Source organism: Exophiala mesophila, assembly GCF_000836275.1.
Source record: "Exophiala mesophila strain CBS 40295 unplaced genomic scaffold supercont1.3, whole genome shotgun sequence".
NCBI classification, from domain to species: Eukaryota; Fungi; Ascomycota; class Eurotiomycetes; order Chaetothyriales; family Herpotrichiellaceae; genus Exophiala; species Exophiala mesophila.
The window spans coordinates 3,558,806-3,578,691 of NW_015622506.1; the positions used below are offsets into that span (position 1 = coordinate 3,558,806).

Sequence of the window (19,886 nt, forward strand, 5' to 3'; positions counted from 1 at the left end):
GGAGTACGCATATGCGGATGCATCGTCTCATTTGCCCTCTCGCTAATCCCACATTGTTGGCCTGACGTGCGTTAAACCCCCAAAAGTCCACTTCAGAGAATGGCCCTGCCCACCGGTTCACTCGGCAACAATATTCGTTTCTGTTGCCTCTTTTTGGTGGGCGGATCAATCTATCATCGACTCATCCCGCATGCCGATGCTCTATCGATACTTGGCCACTTGGTCTAGCCACTTTTCATCACCGATTCTCGCGTCTACCATCCACGACCTTCATCATCACCTAGACGAAGGCGATAACACCTGAGAAACTCATCTCTCGGTGTAGACGGCATCGCGGGCTGAGTCTCAAATCTTCTACTTTCCTTTTGCAAATTGCTACGCAACCAGCCCCTTGAGAGTTCGAAAGCTGATTAGCTGGCGAATTCCGGACTGCACTATCACCACGTACCCTCATGCTGTTGGGGCGAGACTTCGTGTTCTGATCATGCTGCTTGCTTGTTCCGTATCTTGCCCACTTTGACCAGCTGTGATGATGATTGGACATAGTATGCTTTGATTTGCTCTAGGACTTCCCTGTCATGGGCAATAAAGTCTACCTGTCTACTCCGGTCATTCAATCCGTCATTATTCTTGTCGTCATCCAGAGGCTGGCTAGTCTTGACGAGAAGAAGGCAAGGTCATATCTCATTGGCATTGTGCCGCACAAATTACCATTGATCATCACCGAGACACGAGGACAAGAAACATGTCCGCCTCACCTGCCAACCAAGGTCCACTCCTTGCACTTCATTTCTGTGCAGGACCTGAACAGCCTACTTTTGGTTTTTATCCCAGACGCTAGACACATGCTGAGGCTGCGATTTCTGTGTGGCCCCAGTCACACAGTCTCACCAGCCATTCATCAATATCATCACTGGTATTGAGATTTGACAATCTGCAAGGGTTTGCCGACACGATACAACCGAGGGGCCACTCCGAAGTCGAAGTGTTGTGTGAACCTGCGCCAGTTGGAAGTGTGCGCTGATTCAGAGACATTGTCGGGTGTCAATCTATCCTCATGCCCATCATCGATTGACCAATCCCACTCTACCATTGCAACCCTTGCTCCCCTTGCCCGAAGACCTTCTTTGTCATGTCATGTTACGGCACATTAGTCCGACTGGAACACGGCGAGATGCGATACTCCACTCAGCAAGTTCTCCACAGTTTCCAACTTGACTTGTCGCAGCAACCGAGTGTTTAAAACAGCTGATGGAAATGCTAACAAAGCATGTGATTCAGATCGTCCAAAGGTCACGTGTCAACACGTATAGGACCATAGTGCCTTCCTAAGAGGTTCTGATTTTAGGTCCCTCTTGCATTTTGCTTTCGTTGCCTCAGGGGTTTACGATTACCTTCATGGAACTCAACAAGATACTCCCTTGTGTGCCGAGAATGTGCGATTCAGCTTTGTTGCCTTATCCAACGCTGTGCCGCCTTGTCACTGCGCTTCGAAAGCCTGGAGGTCGAGTATCAAAAGGCAAGTTATTCTCATATGAGAAGACCACCTCTTTATGGATGTTTTCAATCTTAGACATCTCAATCTCTACAGTGTCTCCGTTCTTCAGCCAGGGCGAAGGCTTTATGAATGCCGCAATACCCTCGGGCGAGCCTGTCATGATTGTCGCCCCACGCTCCAAGGGTATGCAGTGACCGAAATTCCGAATAAGCATAGGAGTTTCAAAGATCATGTCGTTGGTGCCCGATTGTTATGTTGTTTCCCATTCGAGATGTATCGTGGTTGTCAATTAGGATGGGTCCGGTTTGACCATCTTGGACACAATAAGCCGCCCAACTCGCACAAACCTGTCAGTCTTCACGACGAGGCTCAGCGGGATTGATGCACTTGCTGTCTCCCCATGATGTACTCCGTTCGGCCATTTTTTCTTTTCGGATAACGGGTCCCTGGCTTAACCGGCTTTCGGCTTCTTAAACCTGATTGGCTCAACGCCGACTACACTTCCGAGCTCCTTTCTCGGTACTTCCTCCTCTTGCTCATACTGAATGTGTCCATCAGCAGGACAACCGATGGAAGCATGGATTGCCGATCATCTTTTATATCTTACGACTTTCCTCAGGCTCAAGCTGCGCCTGCATATATCATGTGGAGATGACGCCACTCTGTGAATGAAGTAATGAATCCCAAGCTAATTTACTTACCTATAAATCATGATGTCTCAAGTCAACGGCGCCAAACGTGATGTCCTGTGGCCAAAGGTCCTACAAGGCAGTGCCACTCAACAGGTCATCGAGAGATTTTTCACTGCCGCAGACGATCCAACAAAAGAAGGAAGCACCATGTTCAGCAAATGCTTTACCTCAACAGGAGAATTGATGGCGCTGGACATGTTTGCAAGGGTCATGAAGGTGAGTACTCTCGTCTCACCACGAGTCGTCGACCCTGAAACAGTGCATATCGACGACTAATCAACGACGATGGACTAGAAATATTTAAGTTCCGCGATAGTTCCTGGGATCCTATCACTTTTCGCAAGCACGAGATTAACAAGCTTTACGTGTCAGACCATGATAATAAAGATGTCGTTATGCTAGGTCACGTCACCTTTGGGCACAAAAATGGGCAGAGGACGTCGGCAGACTATGTGGGAAACTTTGCCTTTGCCAACACCGAGCAGGGGCCTCGAATTGAGAAATATCAGTCGTGGATGGTAGGTTGTCGTGGAATGTGGCACTGGGGGATTTTGTTCTCAGAAGACTTGTGTGTGTGTCTGCTAGGATTCGAAGCCTTTGGCAGATCTGATGGCGACGGGAGATAAGCCATGATATTATCATCATGGCTGCGCAATAGTCATGAACAGATAACACTTAATGCGGCTAAGCGATGGGCTTCGGAAGCTCTGTCTGGTTTCTCAGAAAAATATCTATAACTGGATTTTGAGGATAGTCTCACGCCAGTCGAGTACCGTTAGATTCGATTCTATCTTACATATCGAGTACCTTCTATTCTTAACGACTGGGCGGTTGTTTTGCACCTCCAGCAATGCCCAAATCTTTCCTAATATCCAGAACCACTGGCTTGTTCTCCGCCGGTTGACGGTTCCAGTCCCACTCGGCCAACTTTTCATTTTCCGCGTGTAGATACAACAGGTCTGCTGCAGTGTTACGTACTCTGGGCCACCGGTGGAGAAGCTGGCGTGTCATCTTGTCTAGCGCTGGTACTCGATACGTGGCAATTCCAACAATGCGTGAGTATGCATTCAACAGCGATTCTGCGCGTGCAAGAGAGCACGATGAACCCTGCAGCGCGAGCAATGCCGAGAACAGATCCACGTCTCCAGCCTTTACGAGGTCAACGTGGAAGAGATCGTGGTCAATCATGACACCGAGGAAATCGAGCATCGGGAGCACAGCTTTGTCGTCTTGAGTTGCACTATCCGCGAAATGGTCTAGCACAATTTTGGACACCGATCGTACAAGGACATCTCGGTCATAGACAGGGAGAGACTGGAAATATGCCACAAATGCATTGGATGCAGCTCGGCAAATGTCTTCGGTCCCAGCTGTCGCAGATGATACAAGGCCTTGGATCAATGATTTTCGTGCCCATTCCGTAGAGAGAAGATGCAATAGGTTTTCGAAATATGCCACCGAGGACACCTGACCAAGATAGTCGAAGCGCGGACTGGACTGCGTGGGATGTTCCTCCGATAGATGTCGTTCTAGTGACTGCCACGCTCGAAATCGAACGTTGTTTAGTTTCTCTGCCGCAAGCTTGACGATGGGCGGCATCACGGCTTCTAGCACAGCACGGGAAACGTCTGCGGACAAGTTGACATTGTCCCTAAGCGAGTCGACTGCATCCAAGCTTTTGAGTCTCAGTGTGGAACCGATATCGCCTCTTTGATCATTGGTGTAGTCAGCCAGGCCACTGCTCAGCGCATCGGCAATGGAGCGTGCTTCTGCCACACTGTTGAGCACGATGCTTGGGAGTATAATGCTTAAACCCTCCATGGCGTCCACCCGGGTTTCAATTTTATAGCTGCCCTCGATAATTCCGACCAGGTAGGACACAACCTCCTTCCGGAGAAGAACCAGTTGGCTCGGCTTGGCTGAGACGAGATGGTTATGAAGGAGGCTGAGAGTCTTCATGCGTCCTTTACTGGTGTAGACTGTTGGCGACTGGTCTGCTGGGTCAAGCCACTTGGAAAGTATTGCAGCTTGCTCCTCAACAGGGAGATGTGTGATGACCTCGAAATTGGCATGGGCGCTGGCTTCGACAACGAGTTCGCGGCTGCTAGACCCTGTACAGTGAGATAAAATCTCCCACGCGGATGCAACCCATGATTGTTCCATGTCGCTGACCGAATCAGGCGCGATCGCAATAGAACTTGACATCGTACTGATAACGGAGGAAATACCTTCCATGATAAGTTCAACATCTGCAGTGAGCCGGCCGTCAATCTTCCCTGTTAATTTGTACAAATCGATGATCTTTTCGCCTTCTGGTAGCCACCTCACGGGCATTGCGAAGGTGGGGTCATGTTGTGCAAGAGCTTGTAATCCAGACGACAGCGCCAACAGGAGACCATGCCGGACGCCGGCAGTGCTGCCAACATTGAGAGATTTGAGGTCGAGAAGATCAATGTAAATGGTGCGTGTGAGCAGCAAGACATCTTCCAATGGCAAATTCTGAGCAAGTTTCCGTAGGGCGTTGGAGGCCCAACGTCTCTGATTTGGGTCCACGGCGCGAGAACCACGCCATTCGGTGAAAGCCTGGCAGAGAGTCAGGTGATAGAGCGGATCGAGAAATGCCGCTTCAACGGAGACCTCTAGCATGGCACGAGACAGTCGTGCAACAGCATGATAGTCAATTGTTTGGACGATTGAGATGCCTTGGCTAATGGTGTCTGGATGTCGGCCAATGAGTTCTTGCAGAGCAGCGGAAGCACCACGACGAATATTGCCTGAGGGGTCTGAGCAGGCCGAAACGGAGAGCCGGCAAGCCAGTAATTGGAGAACGCTCTGAATATGAAGTGATCTGTGGAGCGCATGTCCTGCAAGTTGTGAAATGTCGACGAGGGCAAGCTCAGCGGTGCTGTACTTTCTCGCTACAGACCAGAGGCCGAAGCATGCTGCATCCCTGACGCCGACACCAACTGAGGTCCCCACGTTGGACCGCTGTTCGAACTCGAGGCCTGATATCAACGCCTGTATGATCGAGGTGAGCATTGTCGCTGGAGGAGATCGACGGAACAAAAAGTGACCTAGAGTTAGCATCAAACCATGCCACTTCAACGGGTCAACAGCATCAATATTTGTCCTCAAGCCCCTTGCTTTTGAATTGTTGCGCTCAGTCAGTGGTGTCAACTTGCGAGTATGCGGATCTTCGAGGAAGACATTCTCTTTCAGAGTGGCAAGAACAGCCTCAATAACCTCTTCTGACATGTCTTGGTCCAATTTGAGGGCAATGATACTAAGTGCCTTTGCTGCAGTCATTCGCACGGGAGTTTCCTTGTCACCCAGACCATCAAGAAAGTACTGGATGCCTCCCTCAAGCATCAAGTTGAGGGAATCTGTTGATAAACGGGCCGTTGACTGACACCAACTGATGGCATGGGTCAGAACCACCCGGGTAATTTTCAAGAGCAACTTCCTTGCCGGGGCAAAGCTTCGGAGGAGGACATGTCGATCATTCTTAGATGTAGCAATAGCAGAGGCAAGCTGAAAGATTTTCTCGAGATAAGGAGCAATTTCGCTGTCAGACGCTGAATTTGAGATGCCATGTAACAATGACAAAAGGCCAAGAGCACGATAGGGGCTTTTGTCCACCAGAGTATGGTCTTCAAGTAACGTGCGAATGGCATGGTTGAGAATTCTGCCATGCAGATCATGTTGTTGCATATCTTTACGAAGACACAGCCGGACGAGCAGAATACTTGCTGTCTGCTGTTCCTTGCCAGATGTCTGAAGCTGTTCGAGCGCAAGGGGGGCCACATCAGCCGCGATACCTGGAAGTTGCCCCATGCCTAGACTTGATTGGCGGGATTCAACATCAGGGGTGTCGATATACATGTTGACCAGCTCAAAGGGCGCCAACATCAAGTGAGACAGCCACAGTAACATGATGTAGCGCTCTTCCCAAGTCATACCCAAGCCGGAGTGATTCCAAGCTTGAAAGGTTTGTAACATGGGGACAAGGTATCTGGGTTCATTGTTCAGCAAGCGGACAATTACCTTGTACCCTCTGACTTTGCAAAATGAATAGAGAAGCCGACAGATTGCGCGTGGCAAGGGTGATGTATTGGATATGCCTGCATTGTAACTTGAGCGGGAATTCGCCATGTAGTAGATGAAGGCATCAGCTAGATGTTGTACCATGGTGGCCAGATACGGATCGAGCAGCTGAGGCCATTCTTGAAAGCGATCGAGCTAGAATGGGATCAGTCGTTGTATATTAGAACCTACCGGCTGCCGGTGCTTACGAGTTGCCTGAGTTCTTCGCATTTGACATTGAGAACCTGTAGACGAGGCTTTGGGGGTTTTGTGCCAGGATGGGATAGCAGTAGAGGCAACTTAAATTTGATCTCATTCAGGAGAGTGCCGGACGCCTTGTAGAGTTTTGCGTCGAGATCTTGCTCGGCGGCATCCATTGAATCCTTACTCTCATGGTTAGACCAAGGCAATCGGCAGACCTTGGTCAGGGTAGGAAAAGAAGGAGATTGTTGGTTGTTGTTGGTCGTTTCAAGTTGAAGGGATTGGAAGGGACGAAGTTGGAGAACATGTGATTTCGTGTCTCTGGGCGCCCCAAGCTAAACCGGAAATGGCTTAAGCCGGCCCCCTCGGCCCCCAGCGAGACAAGGCAGGCGCGAGCGTCTGGCGCCGCGGCTCCTGCCGTTCAAAGTGGAAGCATGTTGGGTCGCACCTGCAAATCTGACGTATCAAGGTCAATGTCATCGTGCCTGCCTCATGTCCACCATATGGCATCATTGGCTGCAATCAACCCAACTCAACCCATCCCATCCAACCCATCCATCCCAATCCCTACCAAATATTCCAACTTCCAACTTCTACTACTCTACCTTTCATTGGGGGACGGGTGCTCTTCTCGTCCACCGAACGCTGCGCGTAACCTTCCTTTGCAGTGCTAGTATAAGCCCGTTTTCAGGCTAGGCATCGACCACTGCGGTCACAATAATGTCCTGTGTCTTTGACGGGCATCTCGCCATGTCATCGTCCTCCCAGCACGCCCTCCCCTCTGCGGTTCTCGACGTCGCTTGAACCTAACTAAACTAATCTTGCCACACTCATCAGATCATTCTTCGGTTTTCCCATTGTCCTTCGACTTCTCCCACCGCCCGAACGCAGCGACTTCTTTGTTCGTCCTGGGCACAAAGCCAGACATGGCGGCCGCGGTGTTTAGATCGACTTTTGGCTTTGTCTCAAAACTCTTCAACCGCACTCATGCATCTCAGAGTCGTACTGCCGAGGTCGAGCCTCGAGGAAAAAAACGCAAGCAAGTCGAAAGCGACAGCGAAAATGAAGATCTGCACGACGGTGACAACAATCTTCTCCGGTCTGCCAAACGCCCGCGTCTCTTCAAAGGTCGACCAGACTCGGTTCCATACTCGCTAGACACCACCTCAGACACAATTACACTTGCGTTCCCACATCAGCCATTCGGCCACACCTCCAAAGCTGACCGAGATCGATCATTAATGCCACCTCCCACAACACCCTTCGGTCAACCACAAAGGCCCAAAGAAGACGACGCCATTTCATTTACTTCGATGAATACGACCAAGCGAAGAATAGCAGACATGGATGAGGATCAGATCGAGGCTGCAAGGCGCCATGCCGCTGCGATCAGGATCCCCGAAGATTCTGGTATCTGGTCCGAGGCAGAGCAGGACCTTTACTACCACCTCGGCTACCGTGGCTTTGAACCTCTTCTTCCACAGAGTTGGATGATTGACTTTGACACTTTGCCTCTAAGTGTCTTTGCTCATGAGGCTTCGACCGATCTACCACTGATCCACGGGACCCGAGACAATCAATTTCGCGCTGCACATGCCCTTCGCAATCTCCTTGAAGCAGGCCATGATGTTCGTGACAGAACCCATGTCAGTCCAGGCTTGCGCAGGGAGAAGATCCTTGAACGTGTCGTCAATCGTTATCTGACCTGGGCATTAGCGGACATTGGCCTACGGCCTAGATCAGACCCGGACTTTTTACCCACCCACATCGTCCTCGCCCATAGGAAGGGCCGCTCTACCTTGGAGACTCTTCAAAAGATGACCACAAAACTCCACAGGTTAGCCGAGCGTCATCGGCAGGCGCGGACAGTCTACAAAAGTGTCGAGATCGATCCCTCCACTACTCCTTTCGTGGACGCTCATGCCGACGAAGAATACAAAGATTGTCCAACCATGATCGGCCTTGTAATCGTTTCTTCAGTTGTGGTTGTGGTGACGCTAAATCACTTGGGGGACCAAGACCAAGAACACCCTACTACCATCGCTCCAAAGGAAACAGCATTGAAAAACATTTCAACGACCTTCGAACAAACGCAGCCCGGTACTCTAAGAACCATGATCAACCTTGACTTCAGCAAGAGCGATCAAGATGTTTGGAATTCGCTCGGTATAGCCATTGTGGCGATGAGTATCAGAAAAGAAGCACTCAAGAGTAATGTCCCGCAAATGTTGGACGACGGATGGGACGCCGCTTCATTCGTCACATCGCGCTATGGGGACGACGACATGACAAGTAGGCTTGGAGACCTTGACGACCCAGACTTGTGATGATATGGGGTTGCACACGAGGAGGATGAGCTGGAGATACAGAAATGTGACCCAAATTTGTCAAAGGTGATTGTTGCCCTGTCAAGTTCGATATCGATCAGATACTTGAACGTTGGAGCATTGGTATCGACACTCTCATGAGAGAAGAACTTCTTGCCTGGAGCTTCCAGAATGAGCGGGATGGGGCTGTTGGTTGAGGCTCAGGGTCACACTAAGCGAGTGATTAAAGCATGTTTCCTTCTTTTCGAGATCAGATACCCCAAATAGCGAGTTGAACTACGATTTTGGCCTATGTATGACTCTGCCTCTCATGACGACAGCCTATAGGATAATCATTACCGTGATCAATACCTGAGTGAGGACGCCTCTGTTTTATCATCTCACTGATCCCACGAATTCAGGTGTTACCAAGGATGCGAGAGACACGCAACGCCATAGGATCATGTAGAAAAAGCGAATACGTCTTCGTATCATAAGAACTCTGTCTTCACACGTGAATCTTCGCTCCAAAGCACGGATTGATAGACCAACACATTGGTTCAGGCCACACCAGAGCAGACCATCCTCCACAAATCACAATTACCAAAGCGCACCAACGTCATGATCAAACCTAGCCAACTCGCGGCCAGATTCCTCCACCTCCTTACGTGCCTTCATACGCATGTAAAAGATGGGACAATCTTTACTGGAGCACAAGACCTCAGAATGCATACTGCCCTGGCATCGCTGACATTGAGTCCACAGGCGATTGAAGCGCACTTCGAGGTCGCCTGTTTTCTTCACCTGGCGTGAATACAACTCGCCGATCCGCGGCCGGCAGTTCTCGCACACGGCACCCTGTGCTTCTTCCTTGCCGACCAGCGGTTTCTTGCACCCCATGCATGTCTGTGTCTTTTTGGCGAATTTCATCAAGCCTCCCAACGTCGGTGCTGCCACTGAAATCGACCGGGTGTGATCTCCTGCCAAGAGGGAATTCGCGCGACGTTCACCAAGGATGGGTTCGAAGATCCGCCCTAGTGGATTCGCGAGTTGGTTGTCCAGGTAGTATTTGGTGTCGATGGGCACGTTGTTCTCTAACACGTACATGGGGTCTTCGGATTTTTCGTAGTTCTTACTGCCGGCGGAGCCCTTGATGATCACGTAGGCGACACGATCGCCGAGGGCGGGAGCTGAGCCTGCATCACGTTTGCGCATGCGTTCTGCAAGTTCCACGTGAGCTTGTTTGCCGTCATATTCTTTCTTCGAGAGGGCTTTGGTGATGACTAGCATAGACAAATCGATCTTGTTCTGGAGAAGGTTGGAAATGGTTTCTTTGACGTAGTCTTGCGCTCCGTCCAGGTCTCGATCGATGAGAATCTTCTTAAGGACAGTCTCGATCACGACCTGGACGAGCCGGCAGTTGTCTCTTCGTACGGTCTCGATACCTTTGCTGTCCATTTTGTCGTGCTTGTCAGGATTGGTCCAGTACAATCCTGCGTAACGTTTCTTGTTGATCAGCAGGTACGGAAAGTAGACTTTCTCGAATTCCAGCTTGATGGGTTTGGTGAACTTTGAACTGACAAAATTAGCAGCTTCATTGCCTAATTCCATAGTCTTCGCTAGATCTTTCTCTCCGAACTTGACCATGACTGAATCCGTGTCACCGTAGATGACCTGTGCATCATGGGAGTAGCCATTGGCGATAGTGTACTTGGTCTCGACTTCGTGCTTTGTTTTCTCAATCATCTGACGGCCATAGGCAGTCGTGCTTGACGCAATAGCAAGACATGGTAGTTTTCCGACCGTCGCACCAGTGATACCGTAGACTGAATTGGCCGAAATCTTCAAGGCCAGCTGACGACCGTTAAGAACGGCCTTTTTGAAAGGGTCTGTCTCGCTCGCGAGCTCTTTCTTTGCTCGCTTCCGTGCACCCAGCAATTCTTCCAGAATTTGCGTGAGCAGACCTTTGCGGACCTTGGCAGTACAGAAGTAGTCGCCGTTGGGAGTCAGGATGTAATCTTCGTCTTTCTTGAGGTTAAGTTTGTCAATACTATTCTTGTTGAGGAGGGTCGTATAGCACAAGTTGTGTGCTTGCATGATTGAGGGATATAGAGAAGCGAAATCCAGTGTAGCGATAGGGACATCGTAATATCCTCGGATCGGTTCGATGACAGTCGCACCTTCATACTGGTCGTCAGAACTTTCATTCGGCAGATTCGGAATGACAAGCTGGTGTTCGAGTGCTTTGCGAAACAGCTGACTGATGAACTTGACTTGCTGACCACGAGCGAGGAGATAGTTGAATGGGACACCAGTGACTCTGGCCATTTCGGTATAGTTGACCAAACACATGAGTTTGTCCATAAGCCGTTGTGGCAGGTATGCATCTTTGAGACAGTATACAGCCAATCTTCGTCGGGAGTCAGGTGTACCATTAAACAATTCTGTAATCATTGTATGGTGGACATCTTCTTTCTGCTCTCCCAGGAAATGCGCACACACCGAGTTGAGAGTATAACTGCGCAGTTGGTGGTCGCGCTGGACTAATTGTAAAAGATCAAGTTGGATACGTCCATTGGTGTTGGTAGATTTGGTGTCGCGGTTGCCCATCTGTTTACTGCTGAAGCTTGTGCTTTGCGAAGAAGATATTACGCTCTTCATTCGAGTCCAGTATGGGAACTTTGTCAGTTTCAAATGTCTTGCTCTGTCGAGAAGATATGGAAAGTCGAAGTTGGCAATATTGTAGCCGATGATGACATCGGGGTCGACTTTTTCGAGAAAATCGCGCCAGGCCATGAGCATTTTGGCCTCGGAGTCGTGCTCGTAGATTTGGGTGTTGACTATTAAGCTGCAGGTATCCAGGACGAAAACATTGCGGACAAATGGTTTGGTTTCTCCGTATCTGGTGACCACATTGGCGATTTGAATGACAGGATCGATGTTTGGTTCAGGGAAGACACCTTTCCTGCCTGCACACTCGATATCAAAGGACAAAATTCTGAGTGGGGCCATCTTCGCCCATTGTCCTTCGGAGCCGTGAGAGATAAGATCTCGATAATGGCAATATGCTTCGATCTGGCAGTTGGACTGGCGTTCGTGCTGAGGCATGACATTGTATTTTCCTGGCCCAACGCCAATCCAGGACATTCCAGAAACTCCCGTGTCAATCATGAAGCGTAGAACATATTGGATGCTGTCAAAGGTCAAGATCTTGCCCTCGACCGCTTTCCACATGCCTTTATAGTTCCCCCGACCGTCTTCAAGTGCCGAACGCAGTTTGTTGATGAACTTGGGGTCTGTGACGGTGATTTTGAGGTATGGGCTCTTCTGATTGCCCTGGAAGCCATATAGATTTTCACGTAGAACCATTTGGACGGAGTGGATTGCGGGCTGATGTTGTGCAAGTTGGGCCTCCAAGAAAGCTTTGTACCCTTCGACATCTTGACGCTGGAAGTTGACGGGGGCGGCGACATAGAGGTAATGCAAAAAGTCGGTAACATGGAGGAGAATGGAATGGCCGGTCTGTCAGGTTGTTAGTCTTCGTTGATCACTAATGGTAGAGAACGGAAGGTAAGATCACACACCTCTGAGACACCAAACATTTTCAACGTGACTCTACCCCCGTGAAGAGTACCCTCTTCAATCTCTATCTGCTGAAAGCAGAGGTCATCTGTGTCGGGTTTGAAATCATCGAGACTCGGACGGTCCCATTGCTGATCTTTTTCTGAATTATTCTCCTTCAAGCCAGTGATGTCCTGGGTCATCTTCGCAAGCACCTCGGTCTCGAAATGGCTCTTGGGCTGACTAGACCCAAATTTAGATCGTACGCCATTCTGGGCGGCTTGTGAGGATGTGAAATTGGCATTGAGGCCGGTGTCGTTGAGTTTCCTCTTCTTTGCCGAGGAGGGGGACTTGAGGACATTGTGGGTGTTGGTGGCGTCAGCAAGGACTCTCTTCTGAGACTTCTCTACCAGTCGACCAGGCATGATTGCTGCGAGAGAGACAATGCCTTACAATGTCAACGTGGAGAAGAGGTGGGAGGATTCTCGTCAGGTATATTGTGGCATTGAGCGATGTTCTGAAATCGTTTGGTCGCGTCAAGTCGCGTCACGTCACGACGTGATAAAGAGAGACTTGGCGCCTGCCACTTCATGGATGTACAGAAATAGTTTAGCGCGGTGCCTCTCCCCGTCAACATCTGACCTTACCGCATTGGGAAACATGCAATCTGACCGCCTCTATGATTCTATTCTTGCTACGCTTCATGTCTCAGGTGCCCCTCATATCCGTCTGCCCAAGATCTTGCTTGGGTTTCTCTGGACTTCGCTGACTCTACACTGTCTGTATCCGAGATCTCAAGATTGAAACTTCGTCGTCTAAGACTTCGGATTTATTGCAACTCAGAACACTCAATCAAGGGACCAACATGGCGGACGACGCAGCGGCGGACAAGACGCCAGGGTTCAAGGTGGGGGAGAAGAAGACATTGGACGAATATCACAGTCTGGGTAAGTAAGTTCACATCAACCGACATCTGTGGCACAAGGCTGGTCTATTGTCCATGATTGTCGTACGTCTACTCAATAGTCTTGTGTATCCTTGGGATTCTCTTCAACCACTCCCTTTGACTCTTCTTGGCATGCCTCTCATACCAGCCAGAACAAGACAATAACATGACCATACGACTAACCAACAATCACACATTTCAGATCAGGAAGACGATGCTTTGAATAGATGGAAGGCTTCTCTTGGTCTAGCTGCTGGTAACTCGGTCTCGGATCCCAATGATCCTCGGCTGTGTATCATCAAGTCTCTTGCTCTGGTATCTATCTCGCCACCAAAGTTCTTCTGTAAATCTATTTGAGCTAATCACCCAGCATAGGAAGTCGAGGGTCGACCTGACATCACGATCGATCTTTCTCAGCCAGGAGCTTTGGATTCATTGAAAGGCAAGCCCTTTACCATCAAGGAAGGGTGCAAGTATCAAATGAAGGCCGTTTTCGTCGTTCAGCATCAGGTTCTCTCTGGTCTGAAGTATGTTCAAACTCTGAAGCGCAAGGGTATCCCTCTCGGCAAAGACCAGGAAATGATTGGCAGCTATGCACCAAATACCAAAGACAAGCCGACATACACCAAGAAATTCGCACCTGAGGAAGCGCCTTCCGGCATGATGGCTCGGGGTCACTACGATGCGATTTCGCGGTTTGTCGATGACGACGATGTCACCCATCTGAAGTTTGAATGGTCGTTTGACATTGCCAAGAACTGGTGATTGACGATAGCCCACCATGGGAGTTATGAGGAGTTTCCAGACCAGACCAGTTGCCTGGTGCACTGAATCTCGAGAGCATGATGATGAGATCCAAGGCTGGGGTATTCGCGTTGTAGCTGGTCGGTCCAACACGTGACCAGCACTTGAGCGCGAGGAGACAACATTGTCTCTGTAGTGAGTTCTTATTCTCCTAGTTCAGAATAGAAACATGGGAAGGTGTAGAATCACATGTCTAGAGGAAATACTCGATATGAGAACCTTGGCCGTCTTTGCCCTGATTCTGTTGCTGCTGTTGCTGTTGCTGCTGTTGCTGTTGCTCGGTTCGATGGACATCATTCTCCGGCGCTGCGTCAAAGATGTTGAAATACCGGTCTCCGGCGTCGCTAACTTCAAGGACACTGGCCAGGTTACCACATCGGTAGCAGTAATTGGGAGCACTCCAAACGGTACTCAACCGGTCATCGTACAAGACCTGATAACCCTCCTGACACAGCTGGTGGGCACGTAGAATGTGGGACATGCTATTGACCTGCAAGAACTTCTTGACCACATCGCCTCCAAAAGTGTATCCAGCGCCTCGAGGCGACAGAGAGAACTCGTCCCTTTCCGGGTCAGGGTCGGACCAGACCAAGTCGGCCATGGGACCTTCGTGGGGGATTTCTCGATATCGGTCGATGATTTTGATCTGGTCGATCGAGTGGATGGAAGGTGAAAGACCTCCGTGGACGCAAAATATTTGGTTGTTGATGACGACACTGAGTGTCAGGAAATCGAACATGTCGGTGAAATAATGCCAGACGTTGGCATTGCCGTATTTTCTGGCGCACTCTGTGTAGAACCCGTATGACTGAGTGACGCCTCGTGATTCATGGTTGCCACGGATCAAATGGACTCGTGACGGGTATCGTAGCTTCAGGCACACTAAAAGAGAAATGGTTTCGACGCTGAACAGACCACGATCGACATAGTCACCTGGACAGGATGGTCAGTTACGTTGCGCCCATGAATCAACCCATCTCCAAAACAAGACAAGACTCACCAAGAAAGAGGTAATTGGTATCTGGACAAAATCCTCCAATCTTAAAGATCTCAATCATGTCAAAGAACTGGCCATGAATATCCCCGACAACAGTGACCGGTGCTGAAATATGGACGACATTGCTCTCTTTCATCAACAGCTCCTTTGCCTTTGCACATATGGCCTCGATCAGGGATTCGGCGAGGAGATTCTTCTTGTACAGTTGGGCGATACACTCGTCGAGATCAATACTGGCTATTTAATAAAAAGTAAGTCAAGAGAAGATCTGCTTGCGAGTGTAAACAACGTACCAGGAAGTCCAGGCATGGCAGGAAATGTTGATCGTCGAGCGATCGACTCCCGCGCAGTGAGACGACGAATGGAAACAGGGACTGGAGGCAAAAGAATCAACGGCGTTCATTCATGTTGTTTGCTACTGAAACCGAGCCCTCCACGGTGGCAAATGGGCGAATGTCGTCAACGTCGTACTGGTCGCATCGAGGCAATTGATGAGTTCGCAGGGTCGAGGAAGTTGGTCGCAGCCAAGGCGAGAGAGGTGGCGTCTCACCTCGAAAACCGGGGGCAAAGATGGAGTCAAATGAGAGGATCAGGGGGGGCTGTGGGTTCAATCTCAGTAAGGTCAGTCTTGTCGAAGGGTCAACATTGTAGATTCGAGGCAAATTCAACGTCCCAATGCTGAGTTGACCTGCGGAGGAAGATGAACCAGGATGACCAAACCTGTTGAAGCGGCGGGTGAAGAAATGCCACGCGAGGCTCTCGCATTTCCCAAACAGGCAACGCGTCATATGTCACATATCAAGTTAACGTCGTCTGGGAGAATCATCGTGTATTTCGTTTAGATGACCTACTACTCCGTATGTTGTGAATTTGACAGACAGACTCACTTTGACAGAACCAGGAGGGACGTTCAGTGAATCCTGCCGCCATTCAGTGAAAACTGCCACTAGTCACTTGTCAGTGAAGTGCGCCACTACATTAACATGAATTCTAAACGACGCCCATTGATACCGCAATACGTTAATCAGGTAAGGGAACACGTTAAGTTGGTAAGAATCCATGACTGGCTCTCTCTCAGACTCATTTAGTTCTCAATATCAACTCCCTTCCATTCACTACCGTGAGTCATTCATCGCACCAGATGCCTATATAAATCTCGAACGCCGCGTATCTCCAAGTTTTCTGTTTCCCCCTTTCCTCGTTGTATATATATATATACATACCTATACATATATATAATTATTTCATCTCGTCATCAACGACACATGGTCCTCGGGCTGTCGCCCGCGCATGGGTCGCGCGACGACATCGATGCCAATGCTGCTGCATGGGTTACGAGATCGCCATGTCGACGCACTTTGCGCTGGTCGCTTTGTCTGAATGAACGCCATTGGGGTCGGGCAGAAATGTGACAGAACGCCATGCTCATGCGAGACCTTCTTCCCGATGCATTCACATTCTCACATTCGACGAGCTTGAAAATAAAAAGTTCACGGTCTTGTGAACTCTACTTTCTTGCTGAGATTGTGCTTTGATTCCTGAGTCATCTGTCCTCTGTCTTCTGTCCTCCTAATCTTTTGATCTCCAACGGGCTTCATCAAGATGGTTCGATACAAGAATCCGCCAATGTATCTCGGCCAAGGAACGGCTCAAGCCAGCATCGAACAGTCTGCCTCGTCTGAAGAGCTGAGCCGACAACAATCCAGCCATGACTGTGGCTTCAATGCCAACTCCCAGACACCAGCTTATGGTGTCGGGCCAGGATCAATTGAAAATACGTATGTCCTTTGCGATCGACATCCTTTTCTGAACCCCGTTCCTCTAACTGACGAAGTCATAGCAATCACCATCCACCGATTGATCCTGCTCTGGATCGGACTCTCGACACGGCCAGCGGGCCTTGGGAGGCAACAACAGCAGCAACAACAACAACAAACCATGGTTTCCCACAACATCACAGCTCATGGGGAACGCCGGCACAGCCATCCAACTGGGTGTATCCAGATCCCACAACCCTCGGCCTTCCACTCCCGTCGACGATTGATAAACAACTCCAAGGATTCGTTGTCCCTTCCGGAAGAGCCATCGGAGCGCGGTCCGTGGGAGATGATATTCTTGACGAGCTTTACCAGCGATCTCAAGCACTGGACATGTCGCTCGGAGGATCATTCGAGGAAGATGGCATGATTACTTCTGGCTCAAGACAGCCGACCTACAACATGAATTTGAACGACACAACAGGCACATACTGGCCATCTGGCTCGTCAGCGGCGCTGGCAATGGTGCTGTTGGATACAAACGGAGATGCGAGAGAGATCGGCCATTTTGAAATTCTCGCCGCAGCCGAACATCTAGTGAGAAGCAATGCCAAGGGCACAGAGACCTGGTCGATAGGTCAATCAAGCAATTCACGGCAACTTCGACAAACAAAGATCACTATCAGAAAGAGCCCCGTGAGAAAAAGCCCTACCAGAAGAAACCCAGATAGAGAGGCAAAAGGAAAGACTCCAGCAGCAGCAGCAGCAGCAGCAGAAGAAGAAGAAAGAACAGATCGAGCCTTTGGAAGCGTTCAAGACCATGGTGATAATCGGCGTCGTGGCGACAGTCGGGGTCAGAATGGCAACGATAACAATCGCAAGCCCAACGGTACCAATAGCGGCAATGGCAAACAATCTGGTAATGGAAATGGCAATGCCAAAGGAACCAAGTCAAAGGTCACGGCACGAGGACCACGACAGCAGCAGTCATCACCACGACCACCACCATCGTCGTCGCCGCCGCCGCCGCCTCCTCCACCACCTTCGCCACCCAGGCAGGAGCTGCAGCGAGCGTCCCGCGCCATGCCACCTCGAGCTCGCGTTTCATTGCGTCCTGAACCTCGACCAAGTCTAAAGCGAGCGTATGCCGAGATGATGGAGCAACTCATGTCGCCAAAGACGGGCCGGCCGAATAAGAAGGCTCGGAAGGCTTAGCTAACCATGACGACGAAAGTGTTGGAGCGTCGAAATGAGACAATGTTGGTTGGAGCGCTCAAAACTGAATTGTCAAGTCATTGGGCAACTTATGTCTTTGGCCACTTTGAGAGAAATGATCTCGACTGGAAGAGCGGAAGTCATGGGTTTGCACTGATAGATGGATCGAACGAAGAATGGGGAATGAGTTGCAGTAGCATACATATTTTCATCTGCATGGCCATTCAGCCCGGGGGGTGCAGGCTAGCTGGTGAGATATCTGCCATTCAAGGTGTCTCAAATTTTAAACGTGCAAACCAGTATTGAACTAGCGTGACGTCTTCCCACATATCTAATAAGTCGGTCACTATCTACAGTAACATTGGAGATGCGAATAAAATCGACAGTCCATACATATAGTAGTACGTGGGACTGGCTTTCAACAGCCTCTCTGCACCGGTGCTATTACCAGACTGGCATGACCCGGCTATGATTTTCGATGCATGACAGTTGCGGCGGCCTAAACAATGTCAGATGCTAGTTCTTACCATGGCTGATGTGAACAGATGAACACTGGATGGGACTGACCTGGTGATTGGGGAAAATCAAGGTGTCGGCAATGACGACGTTTTCCCTTCGTCCGACTGTGAAGACGACGATCTCTGCAATGTCGTCGGGGGTGAGAGGCTCAACACCCTTGTATACGGCATCGGCCTTGGCCTTGTCGCCGCCAAAACGAACAATGGAGAATTCCTAATGAAGTCAAGTCAGTCAAACCAGTGACAACAACGGATTTCATCTTGGAGTTGGGTGAGCTTACCGTCTCGACTTGGCCAGGATCGATCTCAATGACCCTGATTCTCGTGGCAATCAACTCTCTCCTTAATGAATCGGTAAATGTCCGGACTGCAGCTTTGGTGGCACAGTAAATACTGCCTCCGGGATAGCCCTCACGGCCAGCGATGGAGCCAATGTTGATGATATCCCCGCTACCACCGTCCTTACCACCATTCTTGGCCTTGAAGATCTTCAAGACCTCCTGTGTCATGTTAATCAAGCCGGTGACGTTGGTGGCGAACATGACGTTGATATCATCAGCCTTGATGTTGGGCGCCTGGTCGACACCCTTGACTAGGCCAGCATTGTTTACAAGAACATCGATGTTGCGAAACTCTTCTGGCAAACCACCAACAAAACCAGCCACGGCTTTGGGGTCAGAGACGTCGAGCTGGACAGGGAGGACTTTTACACCGGAGCCGACCTCGCTGTTGATCTCAGCAGCCACCTTTTTGAGAGTGTCAATTCGGCGAGCTGTGATGACAATCTTGAGATTGTCCGGGGATGTGCGCGCGAACTCTTGAGCGACGGATTTGCCAATGCCGCTGCTGGCGCCAGTGACAACGATGGTCTTGCCAGCGAGGCGCTTAGCCTGGGCAGAAAGGGAGGACATGGTTCGAAGGGCCGGGGAGGCAAGTATCGACTGATTCAACTGAGGGTTCTGGCCCCGAGGACGTGGTATTGAGGAGAGTGGGTGGTAACAACGATGGTGGTTGTGAAATCGGTGCGGGGAAGAGGGCGAGAATGCAGCTCGACGCAGGAATCGCAACGAGGCCAATGGAGTGGCAGGTTGGGAGAGACGAGGCATGTACTTGTCTTGGAGCTGTAGAGGATGTGAGGTATTGAAGATAAGGACAATAAGACGAACAGATATCTGGTCACAGTCAATGCAATATGGGGTGCGACGGTGGGTCGGCCGGTCAACTAGGATGATAGTCCGGAGGGGGTTTTTGCTTCTCCAAATTCAGAATTTGGAGATGAAATGATACAAGGTGTCGGTAGAAAGGAGA

The 19,886-nt window shown here is 50.0% G+C and overlaps 8 protein-coding genes across 8 annotated transcripts; 4 read left to right on the top strand and 4 right to left on the bottom strand.

Annotated features, from left to right (window-relative positions):
• Positions 1–873: 873 nt before the first annotated feature.
• On the top strand, positions 874–2,962 carry PV10_04810 (uncharacterized protein). Its single transcript, XM_016369395.1, has 2 exons — positions 874–2,406; positions 2,485–2,962. Exons 1-2 carry the CDS (start codon positions 2,349–2,351, stop codon positions 2,814–2,816), a joined length of 390 nt encoding a protein of 129 aa, XP_016225183.1. The 5' UTR covers positions 874–2,348; the 3' UTR covers positions 2,817–2,962.
• Positions 2,897–6,714, bottom strand: PV10_04811 (uncharacterized protein). The gene is made up of 2 exons (XM_016369396.1): positions 6,483–6,714; positions 2,897–6,429 (listed from the first exon to the last, which is right to left on the bottom strand). The coding sequence occupies exons 1-2, from the start codon at positions 6,648–6,650 to the stop codon at positions 3,007–3,009; spliced, it is 3,591 nt and encodes a 1,196-aa protein (XP_016225184.1). The 5' UTR covers positions 6,651–6,714; the 3' UTR covers positions 2,897–3,006.
• Positions 6,715–7,363: 649 nt separating this feature from the next.
• PV10_04812 (uncharacterized protein) lies at positions 7,364–9,055 on the top strand. Its single transcript, XM_016369397.1, has one exon. The coding sequence runs from the start codon at positions 7,401–7,403 to the stop codon at positions 8,799–8,801; it is 1,401 nt and encodes a 466-aa protein (XP_016225185.1). The 5' UTR covers positions 7,364–7,400; the 3' UTR covers positions 8,802–9,055.
• A 13-nt stretch (positions 9,056–9,068) lies between these two features.
• PV10_04813 (uncharacterized protein) lies at positions 9,069–12,766 on the bottom strand (the record flags this gene model as incomplete). Its single annotated transcript, XM_016369398.1, has 2 exons — positions 9,069–12,302; positions 12,365–12,766. 2 exons carry the CDS (start codon positions 12,764–12,766, stop codon positions 9,381–9,383), a joined length of 3,324 nt encoding a protein of 1,107 aa, XP_016225186.1. The 3' UTR covers positions 9,069–9,380.
• Positions 12,767–13,043: 277 nt separating this feature from the next.
• On the top strand, positions 13,044–14,330 carry PV10_04814 (uncharacterized protein). The gene is made up of 3 exons (XM_016369399.1): positions 13,044–13,288; positions 13,490–13,602; positions 13,663–14,330. The coding sequence occupies exons 1-3, from the start codon at positions 13,207–13,209 to the stop codon at positions 14,050–14,052; spliced, it is 585 nt and encodes a 194-aa protein (XP_016225187.1). The 5' UTR covers positions 13,044–13,206; the 3' UTR covers positions 14,053–14,330.
• Positions 13,331–15,789, bottom strand: PV10_04815 (uncharacterized protein). The gene is made up of 3 exons (XM_016369400.1): positions 15,382–15,789; positions 15,092–15,325; positions 13,331–15,024 (listed from the first exon to the last, which is right to left on the bottom strand). Exons 1-3 carry the CDS (start codon positions 15,395–15,397, stop codon positions 14,285–14,287), a joined length of 990 nt encoding a protein of 329 aa, XP_016225188.1. The 5' UTR covers positions 15,398–15,789; the 3' UTR covers positions 13,331–14,284.
• Positions 15,790–16,690: 901 nt separating this feature from the next.
• Positions 16,691–18,060, top strand: PV10_04816 (uncharacterized protein; the record flags this gene model as incomplete). Its single annotated transcript, XM_016369401.1, has 2 exons — positions 16,691–16,866; positions 16,929–18,060. 2 exons carry the CDS (start codon positions 16,691–16,693, stop codon positions 18,058–18,060), a joined length of 1,308 nt encoding a protein of 435 aa, XP_016225189.1.
• A 187-nt stretch (positions 18,061–18,247) lies between these two features.
• Positions 18,248–19,830, bottom strand: PV10_04817 (uncharacterized protein). Its single transcript, XM_016369402.1, has 3 exons — positions 18,860–19,830; positions 18,628–18,792; positions 18,248–18,559 (listed from the first exon to the last, which is right to left on the bottom strand). Exons 1-3 carry the CDS (start codon positions 19,682–19,684, stop codon positions 18,527–18,529), a joined length of 1,023 nt encoding a protein of 340 aa, XP_016225190.1. The 5' UTR covers positions 19,685–19,830; the 3' UTR covers positions 18,248–18,526.
• Between the last annotated feature and the right edge of the window lie 56 nt (positions 19,831–19,886).

Bases quoted from the DNA above. Each gene is read 5' to 3' on its own strand.
- PV10_04814 (XM_016369399.1), top strand. From the start codon at position 13,207: ATGGCGGACGACGCAGCGGCGGACAAGACGCCAGGGTTCAAGGTGGGG. The intron at 13,289-13,489 runs GTAAGTAAGTTC...CACACATTTCAG, and splicing joins GGACGAATATCACAGTCTGG to ATCAGGAAGACGATGCTTTG. The intron at 13,603-13,662 runs GTATCTATCTCG...CACCCAGCATAG, and splicing joins TCATCAAGTCTCTTGCTCTG to GAAGTCGAGGGTCGACCTGA.
- PV10_04810 (XM_016369395.1), top strand. From the start codon at position 2,349: ATGCTTTACCTCAACAGGAGAATTGATGGCGCTGGACATGTTTGCAAG. The intron at 2,407-2,484 runs GTGAGTACTCTC...ACGATGGACTAG, and splicing joins TGTTTGCAAGGGTCATGAAG to AAATATTTAAGTTCCGCGAT.
- PV10_04815 (XM_016369400.1), bottom strand. The intron at 15,025-15,091 runs GTGAGTCTTGTC...CATCCTGTCCAG, and splicing joins TACCAATTACCTCTTTCTTG to GTGACTATGTCGATCGTGGT.
- PV10_04811 (XM_016369396.1), bottom strand. From the start codon at position 6,650: ATGGATGCCGCCGAGCAAGATCTCGACGCAAAACTCTACAAGGCGTCC. The intron at 6,430-6,482 runs GTAAGCACCGGC...ATCCCATTCTAG, and splicing joins GCGAAGAACTCAGGCAACTC to CTCGATCGCTTTCAAGAATG.
- PV10_04817 (XM_016369402.1), bottom strand. From the start codon at position 19,684: ATGCCTCGTCTCTCCCAACCTGCCACTCCATTGGCCTCGTTGCGATTC. The intron at 18,793-18,859 runs GTAAGCTCACCC...TGACTTCATTAG, and splicing joins ATCCTGGCCAAGTCGAGACG to GAATTCTCCATTGTTCGTTT. The intron at 18,560-18,627 runs GTCAGTCCCATC...GACATTGTTTAG, and splicing joins TGATTTTCCCCAATCACCAG to GCCGCCGCAACTGTCATGCA.
- PV10_04812 (XM_016369397.1), top strand. From the start codon at position 7,401: ATGGCGGCCGCGGTGTTTAGATCGACTTTTGGCTTTGTCTCAAAACTC.